At 38.2% G+C, this 24262-nt stretch overlaps 1 protein-coding gene across 1 annotated transcript; it reads left to right on the forward strand.

Annotated features, from left to right (window-relative positions):
- Positions 1-572: 572 nt before the first annotated feature.
- foxb1a (forkhead box B1a) lies at positions 573-1481 on the forward strand. Its single transcript, XM_060887167.1, has one exon. The coding sequence runs from the start codon at positions 573-575 to the stop codon at positions 1479-1481; it is 909 nt and encodes a 302-aa protein (XP_060743150.1).
- The last annotated feature ends 22781 nt before the right edge of the window (positions 1482-24262 follow it).

The following is a 24262-nucleotide window of genomic DNA, read 5'->3' on the forward strand; positions in this document are numbered from 1 at the left end:
CCTTTTCACCCCCTTTGCTCTGTCTTCAAATGGAAATGATTCCTATTGGCCCAAGGTGTCCGTGTAAATAGGTGTAAATGAAACCAGATTATGCCTCTCTCCCACCCACCCCTCATCCTCCTCCTCCTCCCAAGGCGATTGTCATGTGATAGCAAAGAAGTGGCACATTAATGAAGCGCCGCTCCGGGGGTCTTTTCTGCTCATGTCACCACATAAAACTATCAGATGGTTCGAGGAAGGCCATGGAGGCAGGCACTTAGCTCACCTTATCAAGCAAGAAGAGAGGGTATCTAGTCTATTCGTCTGACTCGGGAAGAGAAAACTGTTCGCCATTTGCTTATAGGCTAAAGCTTATCTACAACTCATCTAAAGGGGCAGACTTGTTTTTTTTTTACACCCGCGACAGCAGCGAAGCCTCACATAAACAGCGAATGCTGCAGCATCGGACTCCCAACTTTTAGCGCCTTGAAACTTGGACAAGCGGCAGCCGGTAAATTGCTCCTTTTCTGTTGTTTTATGCTCGTGCCTCGCTTTAAGATTTGTTAATTTCGACAGCTGATTTAGTCAAGAGGATGCCTCGCCCGGGCAGAAACACTTACAGCGACCAAAAACCTCCCTATTCGTACATCTCTCTGACGGCCATGGCGATCCAGAGCTGCCCCGAGAAGATGCTGCCGCTTAGCGAGATCTACAAATTCATCATGGACCGCTTCCCGTACTACCGCGAGAATACACAGCGATGGCAGAACTCACTGAGGCACAATCTATCCTTCAACGACTGTTTCATCAAGATCCCTCGGCGGCCAGATCAGCCGGGCAAAGGCAGTTTCTGGGCGCTGCACCCGAACTGCGGCGACATGTTTGAAAACGGCAGTTTTCTTCGGCGTCGCAAGCGCTTCAAGGTGCTCTCATCGGACCCTTTGGCACCGAGCAAGCCTTCAGAAGCTGCACATTACCTGCAGCAACAGCATGCAAAGCTGCGTCTGAGCGCGCTGGCCGCCACTGGAGCGCACCTGCCACATGTACCCGCCTACAACCTGACCACACCTCCGCCGTCTACCTTCAAGCACCCGTTCGCTATTGAGAACATCATCGCGCGCGATTACAAGGTGCCCGGCGGCCTGGCCTTTTCCACAATGCCTTCCATGTCTGCCGGTTACCCGTTACACGGTCAGCTCGCCACAGCCTGGCCGCATGTGTATGGCGCGGGAGCTCTTGAGAGCGCTGCGCCCATTTCCGTGGCAAGCGATTACGGCGCATATGGCGTGCCTATCAAGTCGCTGTGCCACGGAGCGCAGAGTTTGCCCGCCGTTCCGGTGCCCATCAAGCCGATGCCCCCCCACCTGCCCGCGTTTCTCTCGAACTCTCCACAGTCTCTAAGCCCCACATCCCCTCACACGGCAACCGGCCAAAGCAGTCCGGCCAACCCAAGCGACACGCTGAGCGGCCCGGCTACACTGCAGTCTGTCGCCGTGCACTGACGCGGGCCAAAGTTGACGGAAATTTTCCTGGTCAAGGAACTGAAGGCCTGTAGACAGCTTCTCGGCTACATCCAAAACCTCACACTACTGTACTTAATACAGAATAGTACGCCACCTGAGGTTTCATATACATTTATATATTTGACTCTTGGATTTACTGCAGTTTTCACAACTCCAATCTAAAGACTCTGCTTTCTAAAAAAAAATACCCCAGTCTGAATAAATACAAAAAGGTTTTCACATGAAGGCTCAACTTTACATAAACGCAAAGTTGTGGTTGGCATGGAGAAGTTGTCTGGGTTTGTTTTATGTTTATCGCTTTTACGCACCAGATAATCCTGTATCTTACTACAACATGCGTACTATTTTTGCTATATCGCATTAAGTACGACAATTTGCGGTGTAGGACGTAGCCAAATACCTTCTCCAAAGTTTCATTTTTATTTTAGCCCTTGAAAACGTTTACCACAATGTTAGCCTACCGCTATACAATCAAGGCAAGAGCTATATCTGTGTTGCAGTGCTGTTAATTTATGTGTACGTGTTTTCCGATTTTGTGTGTTGCTTTAAATAGTTTTCGTCTGACTCAATACACCGACTCAGTACAGATAGAGGCATATTTTAAAGTGCTTCCTAAAGAAAAAAGAGTTTAACTCTGACATTACCAGAATCTTTTCTAATTGGTGGGAAAGGTTAATAATCGAATAATAATGCTGTCCTTTTCAGAATTTTAGTGTTAATAAAGTCATTATTCAGGGCCGACAGTTAAAATCACTTTGGTTTATACAGTTCCATTTGGTGTGAGCACCTTTAGCAAACTTTGCAACAAATAATTTTTTAATCTTATTTTGTCTGTTACTAGTGCAGACAAAGTTTAATGCTCTTCGTTAAGACTGTACCACAAAACAACAAAATGAACAGCAAAACTTTTTATTTTTCATACCAAACTATATCATAATTAGATTTTACATATGGGTCTACACATATTGAAAACTTGAAAACTACATTTAAATGGTGACGTAAAGGCGTATATATGTGAATAATTGCAAATAAGTGATATAAAATTGTGTTAAATGATGCACTTTTTAGTTCGATGTTTTAGATGATCTCTATTTTACAGGAGATGTTTTGTGGAGCATTTAATTTAAAGCCGTGGTGACCATGTGTATTAAATGCCGTAAATTTGTAAACTTTTTTTATGTTCAGATGTAAAGCATGCATTTTCGAAACTTTGTGTTGTTTTGCTGCAAGCATGCGAGCTTTTAAAAAAGTGTGCAAAACGTCTGCATTAAATTATAAACTTGGTCATCAGAATATTTTTTCATTAAAATGATGCAAACCTTAAACATTTTGCTGTTTCATTTTTTATCCGTTTCTAATTTTTTTATTATTTTAGCTTGCTCATAAATAACTGCGGACTATTACGAATATGAGTTAAAACACACCATTATTATTATTATTATTATTATTATTATTATTATTATTATTATTATTATTATTATTATTATTATTATTGTTGTTGTTGTTGTTGTTCTTCTTCTTCTTTTTCTTCTTCTTATTCTTCCTCCTCCTCTTCTTCTTCTTCTTCTTCTTCTTCTTCTTATTATTATTATTATTAATATTATTATTATTATTATTATTGTACAGAAATTCCATCACAGCATCAGATCCATCTGCACAATAATGATGTTTTGATAACGACTCTTTTTCTTAATTTACTTACCTTCAGACTTCTCGTAGGAAGGATCTTCACTAGACATTGGGTTTATTCTGTAGCTTTTTGGAAAAGGCGCAGTTGGCTAAACGTGCTGAATAAAGCGCGGGCTTGATTAGGATGCACAGAGCTCCTGTAGAAGAGCCACAGCGCAGACAGCCACTCATTCATGCCGCTCACTTTCACACTGTTCCTCACATTACCTCCTGCAATTGTACATACGTTAATATCGTTTGTATTTGTGTCAGTAGCACTATGGAGCAGCGAACATTTGCGTACGTTTGCAATAATAATAATAATAATAATAATAATAATAATAATAATAATAATAAAGTTGGCGTTTTGTTTAAAATTATTTTACCGGTGTATTTCACCGGCCAGATTGTACTGTAAAATACACTGGTAAAATAATGTTTGTACGTGTTATTATTGTTTGGGTTGTTTATTTTGTTTTCCCTAGATAAAGTTCTCTTCTATTCAGATCATTTTTTAACCCTTTTTATTATCCCGTTTTCGTTCACTCCCTTTCTTTTTCACTTCAAGGCTTGTAAAAAAAAAGATAACACATTAATTATTTTATTTTATTTATTTTTAGATTTAGACTAATGGCTAAACAGTAAGAAACAGGTGTATTGTTTGCATCTCCGCCCACAGAGCAACAGCCTTCTCCGGGATATTAAGCAAATACATTAGAATTCCGTCACTTTATGCAACTGAGCTGATCAAATAAAAGGGTCTCTGGCCACTTCATTCACTCCCATTCAGCTGAATAGAAAGTGCAAAGAATTGCAAACTTAGACTGGGCCACCGATGTAGATTTAGCCTTTTTTCCAAAGAGACAAAAAGGCTGATTTCTCACAAACACATAGCTGACTGGGGGACTAGGAAACGAGCTCGGAGAGCCCTTTGGAATTTAAATCCAACCCTCCCCCTTTAGACTGTGTTTGCACAACACTGCAAGTTGCTGGGTTTTATTCTTATTCTTATTTGTGTGTGTGGGCATATCCTTGTTTACTCTGTACTATAGTAGAGACTGGGGTGTACATATGTTATATTTAAAGAGAGAAAGTAAATAAAACAAATAAAGTCAAAGAATATACAAATGGATAGATAAATAAAAGAAGAAGAAACAAACAAACAAACAATTATTTTAAACTACAAACTGCTAGAAAACTGTTAGAAACTAATACAAAGAATAAATAGTCAAATAAATAAACAAATAAACAAATATATAAATATATATAAACAAACAAACAAACAAACAAATAAATAAATAAAACTACTTTTTTTTCAGTTCAGTCCTGGTAGAAAGCAAGCATTGGAAAAACTAAATATACCTTAAATGATCAAATAATTTTGGAAAGTACAGTTATAATCATGCAAGCAATAAAGATATCCTCTCAGCATAATTTACTGTGTTTAAATGCTCATCAGAAATACCCATTATCCTTGAAACAAAGCTGCCAGCTAGCTAGCTTACCTAGCTTACAGACTAAAAATCTGTGTATTTGTAGAGATCTGAGCAGGGCATGTTACCCCTTAGCTTGCTTTATTCATTAGAACAAACATGATGTGTGTTGTCTAATCAAAGACAAAACTGTTGTTGTGTCCCTCCCTCCCCTCTAATACTACAAAGAAGAAGGTCATCTTGGGCAGAGGGATAAAATATAGAGCATGCCATGCTAAACCACAATGTGGTAGTTTAATTAAAAGAATTCATTAAAGTGGAAGCCTATGGTAATTAGCATGCATAATTTATGATTTGCTTAATGCATGCCATCCATGGCTAGTAAAAAAACTCAACTGAACCTCCAGTGAAGAGAGCTGATATGGACAGTGTCTGATTATTTTTAACGTGTTTATTATTGACCTAGCAGAACTTTGGTACTAATTATACTGTCTTCATTTGTTTTTCGGCACCAGTAGGGGCTTCTCCACAGGAAGACTAGTTCATTACATCAAATCATACATAATATCATACACACATAAATTCATCCAATGTATTGGGGCAAATGTTCAGTTGACTGAGTCAATCATCTGCAATTTATTATTTTTGTACCTTACCATGTGTACAGAATTTTAATTGAAGACTTTTAATTTATTTTTCATTAAAAAAAACACATTTTTTCTGTAGGTACAAATACATGCAGAATCTATATACTTTTATATGCACCACTGCAGTTGTTGTTAGAAAGTCCTCCATATTAGTTGTGCCTGTGCTGAATTTAATTTGACAGAATGAGATCAGAAAAAGACGAAGCACAGACCCTTCATATTTCTCTCATATTATGAGCTGTCAGCACAGTGTTTGTTAAAGTGATAAAAATTAATCTATAGTAAGCAAAAGTTGCATTAAGTTTACTCTGCAGATGTGCCAAAGTGCTAGATGGGAGGTAGACAAGTTTTGATGTGTTTATTCTTTGCTGGTGGCTATTTTTTTCTATAATGCAACTGAAGGAAAAAAACCCTAAAATAAACATTCTAAATCTTCTTACAGTGAACGTTGTTTAAAACAGAAGTAGACTGGATGTAGACGGTGTATTTTGTATTTTAGCTGAAACTCTCTTAATTTAATTAGACATTTATAGGTCTGTGGCTTTGTGGCATTTTCATGATAAAACAAGAATAAAAAGAAGGTCTTTATATATTTTTTTCACTATTGTAAGTGCACCTTGCCTCTAGTGAAATGATCACATGTTTGGCATCAGTCTTTGTTATGACTTGTGTATTTATTTGAAAATGATGATTAGCAAATTATTGTTCTCTGGCTACATATGCACAGAATATGTTACCTTCACCGCTGGAGGTCAAACAGATTGCTGTGGTTGACTGATGCAGGTGGAGCAGGCAATAGTGGACATGCATAGCAACAGAGGCTGCGATGAAGAGGGAGCCAGACTGAGCCAAACACCCACATGTGCATGAAATTAGAATGTCAACATCTGATTCACACTGCTGGGCAGTGACTGTGAAACAAATTATGTCAGTGGGAGGCGTGTGCCATATTCCACTGAGACATGGTTATCTGCTGAATGTGGGACAAACTGGAGTCCTAACGGCATTGCATTGAAACTTGTTTCATCATATTTTTAAACTTTGCTCAAATGTTAGGAGCCAACAGAAAATATTTCCATATTCATATATTTCCGATATATTTCCTATATTTAAAAAAACACAGACTACATGGTGTATGACTCAACATTTCTAAAGCACTCTATCTATGTATGTTTATGTGAATAATCTCCATAACATTTTAAACAAATAAGCTGTTCATTTTTACTTGAACCATAATTTGTTGGCATTTTATTAGTTTGGTGAGTTCAGTTTACAAATGACACTAAAAGGTCTTTTCCTGTTTGAGAGCACCTGGTCTCTTACCCAATGGCTAATTCTTATGCTCCCTGCTTGAGCTAATGGGAATGACTTAGCATAGCAAGGGCAGGGAAAATGGGACTAATTGTTATTCAAGATAAGGATGTGTATTATCACAGGAAGGCGATAATAGGAACCATTAGACAGGATCTTAGTTTTAAAGGTCTTTGCTTTCACCTGAACTCACTGTAGAAGTGTTGTCCTGTCTCACTGGTTCACCAGGTCATCTGAACAGCAGTCTCAAAAGCACATTTGTTTGAGTTCACCTCCTCACACCTAATTTATCAATGTAGAGCCTTAAAAGCAAAACCTTGTTACTTAATGCTGTTAATTACATATGCTTTCCAAATGCTTATTCGTGTGCAGATGCATTACAAGCTGTAGATTTTTTGCAGATTTATATTGCAGTAGTGTTCAGTAATAAAACGTATAACTTAATGTGTGTCATAACACGTACAAGACCATCTAACAGTGATTTCACACCTGTTTTGGCCTGCAGAGACACAGATGAACCGCATAGCCTCATTGGTGGTTCACAGGTTCAAACACGGTTCCCATTTATCACATTTCAGACTACAGCTCTGGCAGTAGCGACACAGTCAAAGCATGCCAAGCACCCAATCACACACCAGACCCAAGCATTTCCCCCGCAACTCATTTTCTAGACCATATTTCATATAGCTCAGCGGTATTGGGCAACAAGCCTTTAGTCTTATATTTTACCAATAGAGTTTTGACAAACTAAGAAATGGGAAAAAAGTCTATTATCCTGAGTATCTGATTTATTTATCTTGGCGGACAATATTGGGTTGGCAGTCATCCAGATTATTATGATATGAAGCTGAAAGTACCTGTGTGAATTGCTGAATGAGTGCTGACTTGTAGATTACTTCAGATGCTTAATCAGAATTAACAATATGAATTGCTGTGCTGTTTGCTGTTTAGCATACCACAGATAACCATGTCTGTGTGATGCATTCATTTCATTTAAAAGCAGATAATTTGCTGATGTACTCATATTTTAATTTAATCAGGGTGACTGTCTTGTGTGTATGTGCACGATTGTGTATATGTGTGTGTGTGTGTGTGTGTGTGTGTGTGTGTGTGTGTGTGTGTGTATGTGTGTGTGTGTATGTGTGCTGCACATTCCCTGAGCAGGCAGCGGTTGTCTGTGTGATTAACAGCCCTCCGTTTTGTCGTAGCTTGTCAGGTGGATGGCTCAAAGTAAACGCATTGCTTAAAGTAAACAGCCAAACAGTGGTTTGCATATTTGGCTAATGTTAGGTAATTATACTGAATGTATCTTTCTTCAGGACATTGCAGCACTGTGTTTGGGTTCTAAGGGAGCTTTGTGCTAAGGTGTTACCTATGTTAGAGCACTAACAGCTTCTGTTGCATTTCTTCATTCCTCGATTCTTTCCCTTTGCAAACTGACACAACAAGTAATTTATTGCCCTCGTTTTTTCAAAGATCTTTATCTCCTGCCATAAAATAACACTTTCAGTTGTACTTCAAAGGCAGGAGGGATGGTAGAGGTGAGAAAAAGTGTCAAGAAGTGCTAAAGGCCAAACCCAGTGGTCATGTGAGCTGATTATGATTAGTAGTGTAAGGGGAGGCCACGTTTTACCCTGGCTAAATCTCTACTGGGGGGAAAATAAGGCATGAATCATGAAAACCACATTTGCTCTGTCCCTGCTTCTTTCTCATGTCCTGTTGAAAAGGTAGGGCCAGATCAGAATTAGAGAACTAATAGAGATGCAGTAATATATCAAGATTATGAAGGTAGCCATAATGGAATTGGTGGAATATGCTTCAAACAAGACCATGTCAGTCACAACAAAAGAGGATGTGGTGAACATTTATTAGATACTACACAATACGTCCTGAGAAACATCCATCAGCAATCAGGACACATCTTTTGTAGACTTGAAATTCACAGTACTGTATTTAAATCCAGAGGAAGCTGTCTGTAATGGGGCTCTGTGACATGCAGATGGGTGCCTCTTGTTGTCGAATAACAAGGCCCCATTGTCCCGCTAATGTAACTTGATCAGTCTTTGATCTAATCCCATGTTGTCACGATCAGTGTGAAAATTCCAAATCAAGAGCATGATTCACTACTTTTGTTATCGTGATAATCTCTCACATTTAAATTCGACTTTGTTCTTTTGTGCCTTTGTTAGGGAAGCACAATGTGGGGTTAATTAGCAGCCACTGGTGCTCCCTGTGTTCCTTCACAGTTAATCACACTTGAAGTATCCTCTTCAGCGAGCCACTACACTCAGACACAGCCATGGCAAACACAGCCAAGGTCCTGACATTAACAAACAGCAAAATAACAAACAGTGAGCTGTTAATCCTACATTCAACAACACTGGATGTGCTGTATATATGCTTGATGCAGTTTCCAGAAAGATACACCACAGCTTTTTTGCTCTAATTAAATATCAAATATAGGGCTAGAATTTTGACTCCATATTGGTAGGGGAAATAAATTTCATGTGAGCAAACATTTTCAGGTGTCATTGTACAGCAGTATGTGATCATTTACATTTACAGCATTTAGCAGACGCCCTTATCCAGAGCGACTTACATTTTGTATCTCATTTTTTATATAACTGAGCAATTGAGGGTTAAGGGCCTTGCTCAGGGGCCCAGGAGTGGCAGCTTGGTGAACGTAGGAATTAAACTCACAGCCTTCTGATTGGTAGCCCAACACCTTAACCACTAGGCTACCACATCCCCCCACATGATCAGTTGGTAAATACATGACATTGTATGAGGAATACAGTCATGGCAAAAAAGTACAGCCTTCTTCAGTTCTTACATTTATCAGCCATTTTCTTTTATCCACCTAAATGACAATTGCATGGTTGTTGCCAGTGTTTATAACAAACAAATCACCTCAGATGAATCAACATAACACATTTCAATACGCATTCATTTTCTCCCAAAAGTCAATCAGCATTCAGAACACAGATGAAGAAACTTAAGTACACTGTTCCTGTGTACACAATCATTAGGGGAACAATTAGGAGGTAGGTGTTATTAATGAAATGCAAAAGATTAGTTATCATCAAGAAGTGTGGCTAACCCTTTAACTTTTGGCAGTTTGGTGTTCTGGAGAACTCAGTTGTGTCCACATCATGCCAAGAAAAAAGGATATGAGCCATGACCTAAAAGAGAAGCAATTGCTGCTGTTCTAGGAAGGGTTATAAGGCCACCTCAAACATTAATGAACAGAAGCAATGTTGTAAAGAAGAGTGGGTTAAAAAGAAAATAATTGTGAGAGTCATAATGTATTTACTTTAATTTATTGTTAATATTATGCTGAAGGGGTGTAGATTTTTTTCCGCATGATTATAAATGAATACATATGAAAAAATTAATTAATAATGTGAAATAAAAAGCACATGAACAATGCCAATTAAAAAGTTGCTTACGTGTGACAAAATATGTAAAAGATGTGAATTGTTTAAAAACAGAATCATTTGATAATTCATGTGAAGTAATTGTGACTTTTCTCTTAACTAATCGCTGTCAGACCCAAACAGACATGAATGATGGCAGTAATATTGTTATTTAGCTTCCATCTTGTAATACTGAATAATAAATATATCAATGTGAATTTAATATATGATGTTAAAACTGACTGTGTGTTTTTGATTCAGTCTCACTAGTAATAGCACATGTTCTGCTGAACTCCTTATGAGCACTTAACACTAGTCTGTCCCTCTCTTATGCATTAACTCACCGGATATAGACTTTCCTCATTCAGCCACAATATTGCCCTCCTTCAGAGCAAGATTTCCCCATTCCCTGGTGGTCTAATTTATGTTAAGTCACCAGTCTCCCCATGGCAGCTTTGAGACATCGCTGAATGGAGGGCGCACTGTGCAGGTCTGTGCCTGTGCCAGGGTCCCCAGTGAGATTATCCTCCACGGGAAAAAAGAGCTACACACTAAAAACATCTGCAAATCTGTGGACAGACCAGACTCCTAAGAAGATCCACACTGCAATTGAGTTTTACTTGTGAAGCAAGTAATTAATTCAGACTCTGAGAGAGACTCTGAGAGAGACAGAGTGGCATGGGTTATAGGTTTTCGACATGACCAGCAAACAATATATATCATAACTATTTAAAAGACAAACAATCAAAAAAAATTTTATGCAAACAATATACATTTTATAATGTTGTCTATCATGCGTTTATAAATTGTTAAAAGTGGTGCTTGGTGATGTCTTTTACCAATATTTTACAAATATACCTATGTTTATGGATTTACAGTTTCTTGGTTTTATACCTATAAAAATATAGAAAAAAAATCCCTGAAATTAGTAGTCAGTGAAGAAGGCTACCTACATTTTGATTTAATAAGACTTCAGTTAAAAGGAGCTTTCCATTGCAACCATAATACTCAGGAGGCTCTTTGTTGGTTACTGTAGCTGAACGTGTTTATGCCTGTGGATGCTAATGAGGCAGTAAATAAACAAGACAAGAAACAACTTCATTCCTGAAGTTAGCACACTATGCCCAGTCCCAGACATGTGAATTTCTGAGCATCTCTTTTGTACTCTGATTATGACAATGAAGGTAGGTTATTTTAAGTTAATTAAAAGAAGCACAGAATGATGAAATAGGGAGAAATAAAGGGCTTGTAAAAAAAAAGCTTTGTTTTTATCAACACATTCTTTTTTTTTTACTTTACGTTAGCTTCATAATATTGTTAAAGACTTGAGAAATTGTGGACATTAGGAAAGTGCTGTAGATCATTTTGACTGAATATGTTGCTTTATCATGTAGATTAATCCTGTTTAACTAAATTGCAGGTCAAACCTGATAACTCCTAAAGCTTTGATTATTTGACCTAAAATTTGACCTAAATACGGGTTTTACCTGAGAGCTCAATGTAGGTGTTACCTCAGGCTATAGTATGGCCCACGCCTTCCATTTAAAAACACAAGTGACCTGGAGATTTTGCCCTTCATCCATCCTGTCTTTAAAGGTGCCTCCATTATTGCAGTCACACCCTCTCTCACAATCATTAGTTCCAGAGACTAGTGGACAATCCCAGAGCTTCATTAAAATACTTTATTACTCTATTACCTATATGAAACCTAATAAACTAAAATTACTTTACTTATGTCTCTATTTTATTTAGTTTTGGAAAATACAAAATTTCTGGCAATATATTTTGAGCAAATAGTTATATTCCTCTTTTATAGTTAATAGAATTGTCTTTCCAAAAACTGTACACTTTTATTTATTTATTTATTTATTTTTTATTGTATTGTTTTAGCCTATTATTATTATTATTATTATTATTATTATTATTATTATTATTATTATTATTATTATTATTATTATTATTATTATTATTATTATGTTAAAGTTCTAGCTCAGTCTAAAAGGATAAATTTTCACTCACAGGTGCACAGCAATCAGGATGGGTGGCTTTAACACAGAGTCGTTGAGGGCCTGAGAAAAGAGAATGACCATAATTCAACGGTAGTAAAACTGCTCTCCCTCTCCCAGCCTCAGATGGACATGAATGGCTGTCCAAAGCCGCTCGCCACTGCTAATTGTCATCCAGCTGGGGGAGGAAGACACTGGTGTGTCCCCCCTCGAGCCCACTACCAGGTCGCCAGCTTCTCTGTCTACCAGTGTAAATAACCATCTCAATAACAAACAGAGGAATGCAGGACCCTGTGAGTAAGCATGGGCAACCCTGTACCAGGCCACCTTCATGACACTGTCAATGGGGCCCATGCAAAGCACGGCTAATTTTCTTTCTTTGACTTCATTAGATGGCACTGTGAAGGGGCAGCATGAGAGTGAAATAGGAAACTGTGGCTGTTATCTTGTCATGAAGGTCAAAGAATAAGTCAACAAAGTTGCCTCTCTTAACCTTCTTGATGGTTAGCGCAAACAGAGCCAGAAGTTTGATCACTGAAAAAGTGACAGTCTAGAAAAGAGAAAGAGGCAGAGACAGTAGGATGTAGATATGAAACAAATTTTATAGCATGCTGAAATTCAGCAATTTTAAGTCCGAATTGGAAATTATACACTTTCCATTGACTGCCTACATAACGTTTGTAATGTTTCCTTGTAAGTGGCAGCAGCACCCGTGTCTGCTCTGTCTTCTACTGTAACATTCCTTTAAATAAATGATGCTTCAAACAGCTCAGCGATGTTGTTGAGAGCCCTTAAGCATGCAGCAGAAAGCCGGGTAGCTTTCTATACTCTCTCCAGCTGTAGGTCTAAGGGGGCTCTCACGCGGCTGTAAAGCTCTGGCCTTCACAGCCACAAATCAGCTGCTGAAAGCAGGCATGCATCTTCAAAGGGTGGCCTGCCCCTCCATGATATACAGCCCCCGCTGAGAACAAGTTAGCTACGGCCACTGTCTCTGCACCTGGGCTATTATCAGGCAACTGGGATCATCTCTGCTCACTACACATTCAAATGTACAAGTAGCAGATTAGGCTGACTCAATCTTCTTTTCCTGTGAGGGAGAGAGGGAAAGAAAGAGAGGAAGGAGAGCGAAAAAAGAAAACCCCTTTGACTTCAAAAAGAGTCCTCTCCCTCTTTCCTGGGCCGGGCTGAAAGAAGCAGGAGATGAAACCAGGGGGGCTTGTGTATTCAGCGGACTAATTCAGAACTGATTCCTCTAATACACTCCTGAAACACTTTTAATTGTGTTGGTTTGCATTCAAAAGGCATGTTTGCAGCTTTTAATTGGAGGCTGCTTTGAAATAATTGAAATGTGCGACTTTGTGGGGGCCAACTTAAACAGTTCTAATGTGCTTTGCTGGTAGGCACTAGCACCCCATTATTCCTTATTCGGATGCTGTGCCATTTTGAAGGGGTCTTGGTAATTTGTAACCTTCAAGAGGAAAAAGGTGTTAGGGTTTGGCACTGGCTCGCTATGTTCTCTGTATTTTGTTAGAAAGGAATCAACTAAATAAACCTAAATAATCAATCCGTATATGTGATTTATAATGAATCAAAACCAGACTACAATTTTTACCTTTTTAAGGAGACACTAAATTTCCCATTCTATAATAGATAATGTATGCAGCAGAATGAATTTGAAGTCTGACTCTTTGACAACTCTTTGTCAAAGTTGAACATTTCCCTCCAACATTTCCAACAAAATCCCATTTTGTTTGACAAGTGTTCACACACTCCTACTAACTTCTCTTTTTTGTCTTGTGAGCCAGAGAGAACAGTGTTTCTGACACAGGCATCCACCTGCCTGTCAGTCTTTTTCTTCTGCTGTTTTTAACAGCCTTTTATTTGACATGGCAAGGTGTGATGAGTGTGACACTTTGTAGTAAATCTGCATTACACTAGGTTGCTCAAGCATGTTACAGTGTTCCCATGGCCCCCGGGAAGGCAGGACAGAGAAGAGAGAGAGAGAGAGAGAGAGAGAGAGCGAGAGAGAGAGAGAGAGAGAGAGAGAGGGAGAGAGAGGGAGAGAGAGAGAGCAAAAGTAATATTTTACTAAAAATGCTGCTTCCGTGGATTTTGCAGCAGATGGGATAGTGTAAATGCTTCCTGATGTTATGTCATTAGATTCATATTATCATGCTTTTATTAAACATTAAAAAATTAGCTTCGTTAGTGAACTTGCGGCATTTTGCCCCACTTTCGGTTTAGGTTATTATACGACAGCCTGCTGTTGCAACTTTAGTTCATGTTTGAATTAAATCCCTGAAAACGGTCCTTTTCCCCGAATCACTTCTTTTCTCAAGTCATTCTCCTTTTTCTCCCTTGAATCATTTTAATCCTCAGGGGGGCTCAAACTCTGGCTGTCATTTGATCGTCCAGTGCCAGCACTATGGCTCTAAATAAACCCAGTGTTGCGTGAATATCATTCTGTGGATGTATGGGCCACATTGGTGAGCTATGAGGCTGAAGAGCGAGCCTTCACTGGCCTCTCTCCGAATGCTTGGCGACTGCTCGGTTACCCCACAGTGAAAGGACCACCCACTTAGGCTTGAGAGGGGATTTGGAGCCTCCCTGCCTCTTCTGTCCTTTAGCCCCTTTTGGAAGCCGTTTGCCATCCATCTGATTGGGTCTGTGTTCTTCATACATTATTCCTTCTGCATTGTGAGATGAGGATAGAATACAGGTTAGAAAGGTACATTCTTTAGGATCTGGTAGAAATGTGATGTCAGGTGTCCCATTGACAGAAGTCTTATTTCAAATTATTATTATCAGTATACAACATAAAATTAGCTACCAGTGATTTAAAAAATATATATTTCTATGTGTCTGTATGTGTGTTTTAATGAATTAGTTTGTTCCAATTCATTCCTTCAGGCTCATGTTAAGTTATTCTGTCTGTAGAAGGACTTCCATGTATGTGGATGTTTTTATGCTGTTCCCTGTGAGGTCTTGTATGTTTGGTTTCCCCAGCTTCACCGCTCCACCCCAACATGTTCATTCTCAACTCCTGGTCTTCAGTCCCAACCTGTTTTTAATCAACTTTTCTCACAAAGCACAACAAAACAGGGGGAGGGCAGTGCTCGGTCTGTTGGGGGTCGACGCTGGCAGCAACAATGTCCGTGAACTGCTTGCCATCTCCATCCCCTAGTGCCATATACAAACAGTCATTTCCATATGCAGTGAAAGGGGTCATGGCGTTAACGGAGGGAGGAATGCTTTTGGGGGAAATATTGTTCAGCAATGACACAGAAGTAATTTGGGGCTCACCAAGTGATTCTATCACAGCCTTTTGTTGCTTCAAAATGTTTGACCCAAAGGTCCCTGTCACCCCTGTAGTTAATGACCGTTAGAGCGCTGTGACAGTCTCCAAAAGTAAAACATCTCTCAACTAATAGCAGGCCTCAAGAGGCTTAGGCATAAATATTTAAGCACTCCTTACTTGTCCCAAATACTAGGGGGTCTCCATGGTCTGTTTATCATATAATGCAAGCCGGAGAGCAAACATAAATATATGACAAACACAGCTATGGCTTTGCATTACATTTTTAACAATTCTATTTTTTTTTGTTTGAAATCTTTTAATTTGTTTGTTTGTTCATTTGTTTTTACCAGTGGCTAATGGTACACAACTTCTAAAGTAGCTAAAGTCTGTTGTTGATTTATTTGTCATACTTAATAAGTGTGATTTGTAATCCACTTATATATAAGACCTAAAACCAAAGAGTGAGGTGTAAAGTGAGCTAGATTAGTAATGTTGATCTGATTTGGAATTTGGAGAGTGTGTCAAGGTTAGTTTCTTTCAGCAAGTTGACATAATTATAAAAAGCACTTATAAGTCCTCATTTCTCAAAGTAAACTTAATTAAATACGTGGGTTGTTGAGGTACACTGACGTGCCATGAATTATTGCCCTGGTGAACAAAGCCATTACACAAGCCATCGAATTATCTCTGTCAAACTTTGGCGTAATCTGAACTGATCCTCTTAAAAATATTTAAATGAAGACATTTGCACATGAATGGGCTCCATGGCAACCATGTGTATGTTCTACTTCAGGGTGCTTCTTTAACACAGCGCTTTGGAAAGCACATCTCTTCTGTCATGTTGACAAACAACAAAACAAACAATCCCTGAAAAAAAAAAAGCAATGAAGTATTTCAGAATGGAATGATGGATGGCGAGGGGTAAAATGCAGACGCTTGAAAAAAGGGCCGACACTGTGGAGAAAGGACAACTGAAGTTTACTCCAATTTCTTTCTGTTATTGGACCTCCCTCATTGTGTAGATGAAGTTTAATCTGTATGCTCAGGAGGCCCAGGACTTTTTGTTATAATATGCAATTGAGTAATTCAATAATGTGTTTGCAGTCATGGCTGAAATTGGAGTTAAGAGTTCATAGAGTGCAGCAGAACCCCTTTGAAGATAAACTCTCCCTCTAGTGGCTGAATTAAAGCTTTCTGTGTGTAGCATGCCATGTGTTAATGCTCTGCTCTCTACCTCTTTACAAACATACCTCAGTCCTTCAGTTGAATTATTTAGAAGAAAATATCTTGTTTTTTGAGATTATTTGAAAATGGGACACATCTGTTTTCATTTCACTTCAGCTATAGCAATACTAATTGTGGAAATGTTTGTGAAAATAATAGCTGTTCCCTGTGTATTTTATTTCCTTACTGAGGAAACTGTTATGTATTAATATAGCTCATGGCTCAGTTCAGTTATGGGAGAAAGGATTAATTAATTTGGGGCTAATAGGCACAAACATGTAAAAACAAACTTCTTTACTTTTTTTCTCAAATCGTGTGTAGCATTTTTAAGTAACTAATATAAATTATGCACACTGTGTTGATTATGCTGACGAGAAAATGAGAGGGGGAGAGAGAGAGAGAGAGAGAGAGAGAGAGAGAGAGAGAGAGAGAGAGAGAGAGAGAGAGAAAGAGAGTTTTGTAGGAAGCTAAAAAGACTTATTTTCCTGGCACCTAATCAATTGAACATTTCTATAATTAAATCTTGTTTTCTTAAATGATGTGCTGTTTGGAATGGGCCTTGGTATGTGTTTTGCCTACAATGCATCTTTTAATTGAACACTATGCTACATTTTAGCATTCAGGTCATGATTATTGATATACCTTGCAACAGGGCTATTCAATCTGATCTGCAAAGGGTTGGTGTGGCTGCAGAATTTTGACCAAGACTAACAGATGATACACTTAATAGTCATTTGGTTGGAATAAACACCTGCAGCCATGTTGGCTGTAGAATGAAGTAAACTATGTAACTATTGCTAAGAGCTATAACTATCTTACTATGTAACTACATGTAAGCAAATTAGACTAGCTTCAGCGCTGCCAAGTATACACTATTGTGAGTCTGTAGACATACAGAGCCTGGGCATGTGTAAGATCTGCCCTAATCATGAAAATACTAATTAACAAATGGAAATTGAATGTCACCTTGCCATTTCCCATCAATAGCATGTCCCTGCTTTTATTGAAGAAAGATTTAAATCATGGCCCCACAGACTTGGAGTCAGGTGGGTTTTGGCTTTTGAAATGAGGGCCAATTGCAGGAAATAACATTTTAACACAAATATATCTTAATCAATTATTTTCACTTATTTGACTGCAAAAAACAGTCATGCATTTTACATGTAAACCCATTAATCTTATATTACTATGTGCACACTTGCACTGGGTTAGATGATTATTAAATAGCCTGGCCTGGCAGCCCGTAAACTCTGCGTGTCTGACTGTGGCCCCTCTCTCGGCTGTAAATCAGCATGCGTCCTCACATGTGATAATTCTCCAAAGTTAAACAGCCATAAAAGCCTAAGGAACTCTGACCTTCACGATCTAACTAAGCAAGAAAAGCCAATGATGTGTACCAGTGCCGGATGCACTTCTCACATTATGATAAACTATGGGCTCACCAATGCTAAAAAATAATTGTAGGTCTTCGCTGACATATATAGGAGCAGCATTTCAATACGATCCCAATTTATTTAGCAGTAAAATATTTTATTGTTGGCTATAAAGCATATGGCTGAGAGAGAGGGATGAAGGACAAGGATGTCTAGCTGAGGTGGCTGTCACTCTTCTAAGCAGAAGATATATGAAAGTGGATAACATATTATAATAGCATGTGGCAGTCTTACAGTGGAGAGGCCCTAAAACAATCAGAACTCATAATTATGTCCATGACATTTAAAGTGGTGGACTTTTCTCAGCACTGCTTTTATTTCCTTCTATTTGAATAAAAACTGTTGTGGAAGTTTTGAGAAAATAGCATGAGAGAGAGAGAGAGAGAGAGAACTGGGATTGGTTGGCTTTCCCAGAATGCTCTTTGGTGCCTTCTTGGGTAATATTACTGTATAAATGTTATAGGGATTGCCAAATATCCAGAAGCAACTTAAATGCCTTATTTTGTTAGTAACATCACTTACTGTGAGTATTTACATTTATTAGACTTCTTCATACAACAAATGAAAGGATTTTTTTTTTTTTATGAATTTCAAATTGGGGATAAAATATTGCAATGTTTATAATTTTGTAATATTAACCACACATATGAGAACGAGATTTGTTGGTCTGTATTAACGTCTGTGTTTAGGAACTCAAGGACATGTCTAGAACCAGGTCTTTGCTAAACTATGAGGAGAACAGCAACAATGAGTCTAGCCATTATGAGACTGGATCCTTTACAATGTCATAACATATTCAGACATTGAGGAAATATGCTGTGGCTGCATCCTCTGCCATCCCTGCCCTTCACAGCTGTCATAGCAGGATCATAAACAGCATTTATAACAATCTAGCCCGTGGGTAAGGGAGAGAGAGAGAGAGAGAGAGAGAGAGAGAGAGAGAGAGAGAGAGAGAGAGAGAGAGAAGTAAATGATAAGAGAACACAAGAGAAAGTGAGCGAGTGAAGGAGATAAAGAGAGAGATCTGATATGTAGAGAAAGCTTCTTGTACTTTCTAGAGACCTGGTCAGAACTCTATCGTTCTGTGATCCCTCCAGTCTCTATAAAACATAATGCTCAATGTAATGAAGTGTATGTACCCAGTACAACTGAAACTGTTCAACTGAAAATTCGTCATCTTTGTTACTGAGCTGACTGACAATCCCTTCACATTATTTATGGTGCTCTTGTGAGAAATACATGAATCACCAGCACTGACTGCATAATGAATTAATGAGGAATGTTCTCATCTCTTTAGTAAGCGTGGTTAATTGGCAGAGCTTTGCCGTACATTTACATTTGTTTTCATACCTAATAGCACGAGGTTTAGACACCTAAACTATGAAACAGTATTTAGTCGCCTTCCTTAATGTGAATATGAGGCAGCCCTTTTCCTGCATGGTGCCTCTCCTGTTTCCTGCCCCATCAGCGGACCTCCTGGCAGCCACCCGCCGTAGTGATAATATTTAGTGAACACATCTCAGTGTAAACTCAGTGGAGAGAACATCTTCCCAGGTACATCGTTAATCATAATTACGTGAGGTATGACAGCAGCTTAGAGACTCCCTGCCTTACCCCCCTCTCCGACGTCCTGCAGGAATACTGCATCCGTACATGCCACATTAGCATTGTTCCTATTCATATGGCCCAGACGCTCGATACCCAGAAATGGAGCTGTGATGTGAAGAATGAGAGTCTATTCTGTGGTGGTGAGAGCCTGGTGCTTGGCCCTGTATTATGAGAGATCATGGAAGGTTTTGACCTCTTGCAGTGGGAAACTTGAAGGCCTCAGGGATCCAGGGATTCTAGGTTATCTATGTCTGCCTTACAGATCTATTGCTGTACTACACACAAGGCTAAATACCATTTAATTTAGCAAGCCTTCCTTATTCATCTTCCCTTCATGATTCATGAACCTGCATTGGGGTAATAAAGCTTCCAGCTCCTCCTTATTTTATGTTTTTGCTCAAAATATAGATTTTAATTAGCAAAATCATCAGTCATAAATATTTATTTATCCTTTTCTTAGATTTAGAAAGCCATTTACATTATTTCTTGCTTCCAAATAGTGTATATATATATAAACTTCTTTAGCACAACAGTAAATCCTGTGCATATATTAAGAGGTGTACACATTATAAGCGCACTCATTATTTGCATATTATGTCGGTATTTAATCCAAACGTTAAATTTTATAATCATATTCAGTCAAAATAAGACAACTTGTTTATGCGAGATATGTGATGTAGGCTGAACAGGAAGATGAATTAGTTAGTGCTCTGTTGCTGGCTCCAGCGTTCTCTGGGGAACTCGCCCTGTATCCTCACCTGCTGCTGATCAACACAGTAAATAGCACGTTTAAAAACAACCCATTCGTTTGAATTCCATTCATCTTCTCTTTTTCCTCGAATTACACCCAGTAACAATACATTGTTTACACAGCCTGTTTATTTAACAGGAATTTCACAGATTGCGTAATATATAAAATATACACTATATGGCCAACAGTTTGTAGACACCTGACCAGCACGCACTTATATGCTTTTTAAACAAACTATTCAAGATTTAGTTGCTCCTTTGCTACCTCTTCTGGGAAGGCTGTGGGGATGGTGATAAACGAGCACTCATGAAGGCCTAGGGTGAGATTCCAGTTCACCAAAAAGATGTTCAGTGGGGTTGAGGTCAAGGCTATGCAGGACACTAAAGATCTTTCACTTCAGCCTTAGCAAACTATGTCTTCAAGAAATTCCCTTTGTGCAAGGGCATTGTCATGGGTCACCAAGTTTGGGCCTCTTAGTTCTAGTGAAGAGAAATTGTAACGATACATTATTCAGAGACCTCTCACACACTTGTGTGCTTCCAACTTTGTGCCAACAGTTTGAGGAACGTGCACATATGGGTGTAATGGTCAGATGTCCACATACCTTTGGTCTAGTGCACATTTTATTCTTTTTTTTGCTGAATCTTTTTTTTTAATTTAGCATAGATTATGGTGAATTCTTCAATAGAGGTATAATAAGATAAAAAAAAAGCTTAGGTCAGTATAATTGTTGTTGACAGTAAAAAAATGCAAATGTCATAAATAGTAGACTTGTTAACACTTGCGCTTGTTACTACTTATTTTGATGAGGATAGGTTGCTTTAGGGCTATGAGTTTAGCGGCCATTAAATTAAAAAGGCCATAAGAAGAAGGCAGCCATGAACAAACGTTCTGGAACAGACTTCTTATTTTGTTTTTCACTGTGAAATGAGTTGTTAAATCCTTTACTGAATTCAGGACACTGTTAATTGCTTCCCACTTTCCTGTGTTGAAAATTGTGGATGACTGTCTACATACCTTTAACAGCATCTGTTGAAGCAGAGGTGAAAGCTCTAAGCATCTGTCTCCTGCTCTGACACAAGCCCTCGGCTCTGATGTTTGGGAAGAGACAGGATAAGCACTTGTGCAGGTGATTCACCCCCATTCCACTCACACCAGTCTGCACAAGCCACTCACAGGCCAATACAACTGCCTCTCAGACCAAAGCACAGACCAAAGACTTGAAAGAGGCACATATGTTTCAATTAGGTGTGGCACTTTTCTACAAAGCCAGTGGCTCCTTTCATTTATTGTTGTCATCTTCTGGCTGACTGTGGCGTGTCAAGACACTGGCTGCGATAACCCTTGAGTTTAACAGCCAAGGTCTATTCTTATATTTTTACAGTTCTTTTAAATGCATATTTTTCTACTCTCATACAGATGTGAGGAGTCAAGAAATGATCATTATTTGCAGGGTCTAATTCAGCGAATCAATGTTTTCACCACATATGGGACTTTATTATGTGTTCATTAAAGACAACAGTTTGTATTCGATTAAAGAGTATTTGCTATTTAGAGGTTCAGGGTGACACCAGAAATGAGAGCAGCATGCATTTGTGAAGTGATCTACAAAGAAGTCCCATATGGCTAACAGTCGGATTCTGTTTAGTTTCATAAATAATTCTGGTCATCGGGGAAGCACATTGTTTTAGGCTTAAATATGTTGTTTACCAACACCAAATGGTTGAGAAACAGACACTGTTATTAGTATGCAGAGATGCTTTCAGCCTTTTATTTAGATTCTCATTCTCAGCCCTAGTATTTGGCAGTGATATAAAAGACTCTCTCTCTCTCTCTCTCTCTCTCTCTCTCTCTCTCTCTCTCTCTCTCTCTCTCTCTCAACCCATGTTCAACCTCAACATGCAAAACATTTCAAGTAACATAAAACATAGTGAATGATTTACAACAGCAGTGATCACTTTTGCTGTAAAGTAATATTAAAAACACAAATTTATTTTATATACATCACCTTACAAATCTGACTATTTAAATATTGATCGTGTTTTTCAGATGTCTACAATAATATTCTGGCTATTTTTTGTAGACACTGAGATTTTTATTCCTGAATTTTCCACTCACACAACACATTACTGGCATGATTTATAGTACAATTTGTTTTTGAGCTATTGAAGTTTGGATTAAAGACATTGATTTCAAATAACCCCCCAAAAAAAAAAAATAATAAAATGCAATATATAATACAATACAATGTATAATACAATTATATTTCCTTTTTTAACATAAGCTATATATAATATTTTGTACAATACATGATCCTACTTGTTATGAAAAGTAGGCTGTTTCAAAAACTGCTAGTTAAGACTCCCCCTGGTGGAGCCATTGCGCACTGCAAGTGTCCTCTTTGCGTTTTCTTTTTCAGTATATCCCATGGAGCAATATTATCACCGCTGTCAGGCATTTTACATTCTGTTTTTATAGCATTGTAAAAAAAAACAAAAAACACTGGGTCTATTAAAAAGGTTGTGTCCTGTTTTCATCAAGAACAACACCAGCGCTGAACAACAAAAAAGTTATGAAAGAGAAAAAGATCTTAACGTTTATTTGTCCCATGTGGTCTGGAAAGCAGATTGTCTGGAAAACGCATTGTGATTGGCTATCGGAAAGCGGCGTCGTCCAATCAAATTAACGCTTTTATTCTGACATATAAATTGAACTAAATCAGTCTCGTCTCTTGTCTTATGCAGCTCTGTATATCGGCTGTATGCATGTAGATATCTAATTCACGCTTTGTCCACTGCTTATTACTGTCATTCCATTTAAACCTCACGAAACTGCAACGAGTCAGCATGGTGCCAATTAGTATGTTTGCAGCAAACACATCCCCCTCCCTTTGTTTTGATTAAACGGCATATTGATGGTATAAATTACAGAGGACAAAAGATTGTTGGGTGTTTGTATGTAAATGTGTAATTAGCCGTGACTAGTTGGCTGGGATGGTTTCCGTGCGGATATTAATGCGGTAATAGTATAGGCAGTAACCCGGGCACAAAGCAAGGTGAAGCGCGTGCCACATAATTAACTGGGTTTAGCTCATTAGTGTGGTCACTGCCATTCACAGCCTCATGCAAATTAGGGCCACTTTTCTCTTCAGTTCAGATCTGAGCTTAAGTTTTATCCAGAGAGCTTAGTAGAATCTTTTTTTTCTAAATGTAAAATGTACATATTTTTGTGTACATATTGTTGTGTACCTCTAAAGCTTTCATTAAAAATCCAATTATGGTCCAGTTATGAGCATTATATATTTTTAAAGGTAGTTGAACTATATCCTCATTTTATATATATATATATATATATATATATATATATATATATATATATATATATATATATATATATATATGTGTGTGTGTGTGTGTGTGTGTGTGTGTGTGTGTGTGTGTGTGTGTAAATAAATAAATATAAATTTCATATATATATATTCTGTATAATATATATACACGTCTATATATTCTGACGTGTATTTTAGCAAGGCTTTTTCTTGGTATTTTCTTGTTTGCAGAAACTTTTTTCTTTCTTTGTTGATTGTATAGAAGTAGCCAGTTTTGCCCTCAAAATTGGCCCCATATGCAAGAAGTAACGAATAAATTAATTATGCCGTTTATTAGGATAAATACCACATATTTAATGGTCTGTTTAATCTTTGATGCTTTCTTTCACTCGGTGCTTGACTGTCTCACACACATTTACTTAGGCTTACTGGCCTGGTGTGTTTAATGAGACCTGCTGATCACAGATCAGAGTGAGATAATACAGTCTATTGGCTCAGGTGCCAAAAGTGGAGGTTTCAGGCTATTTTTGTTTATGTTTAATAATTGATTGGTTGGTATCATATAAACTCTTTTTCTCTCCTCCCTCTAGAACACCGTCTACCATATTGCAACAAAAGACTAATAAAATAAGAGTCT

Source organism: Tachysurus vachellii, chromosome 14, assembly GCF_030014155.1.
Source record: "Tachysurus vachellii isolate PV-2020 chromosome 14, HZAU_Pvac_v1, whole genome shotgun sequence".
NCBI lineage: Eukaryota > Metazoa > Chordata > Actinopteri > Siluriformes > Bagridae > Tachysurus > Tachysurus vachellii.

Bases quoted from the DNA above. Each gene is read 5' to 3' on its own strand.
- foxb1a (XM_060887167.1), top strand. From the start codon at position 573: ATGCCTCGCCCGGGCAGAAACACTTACAGCGACCAAAAACCTCCCTAT.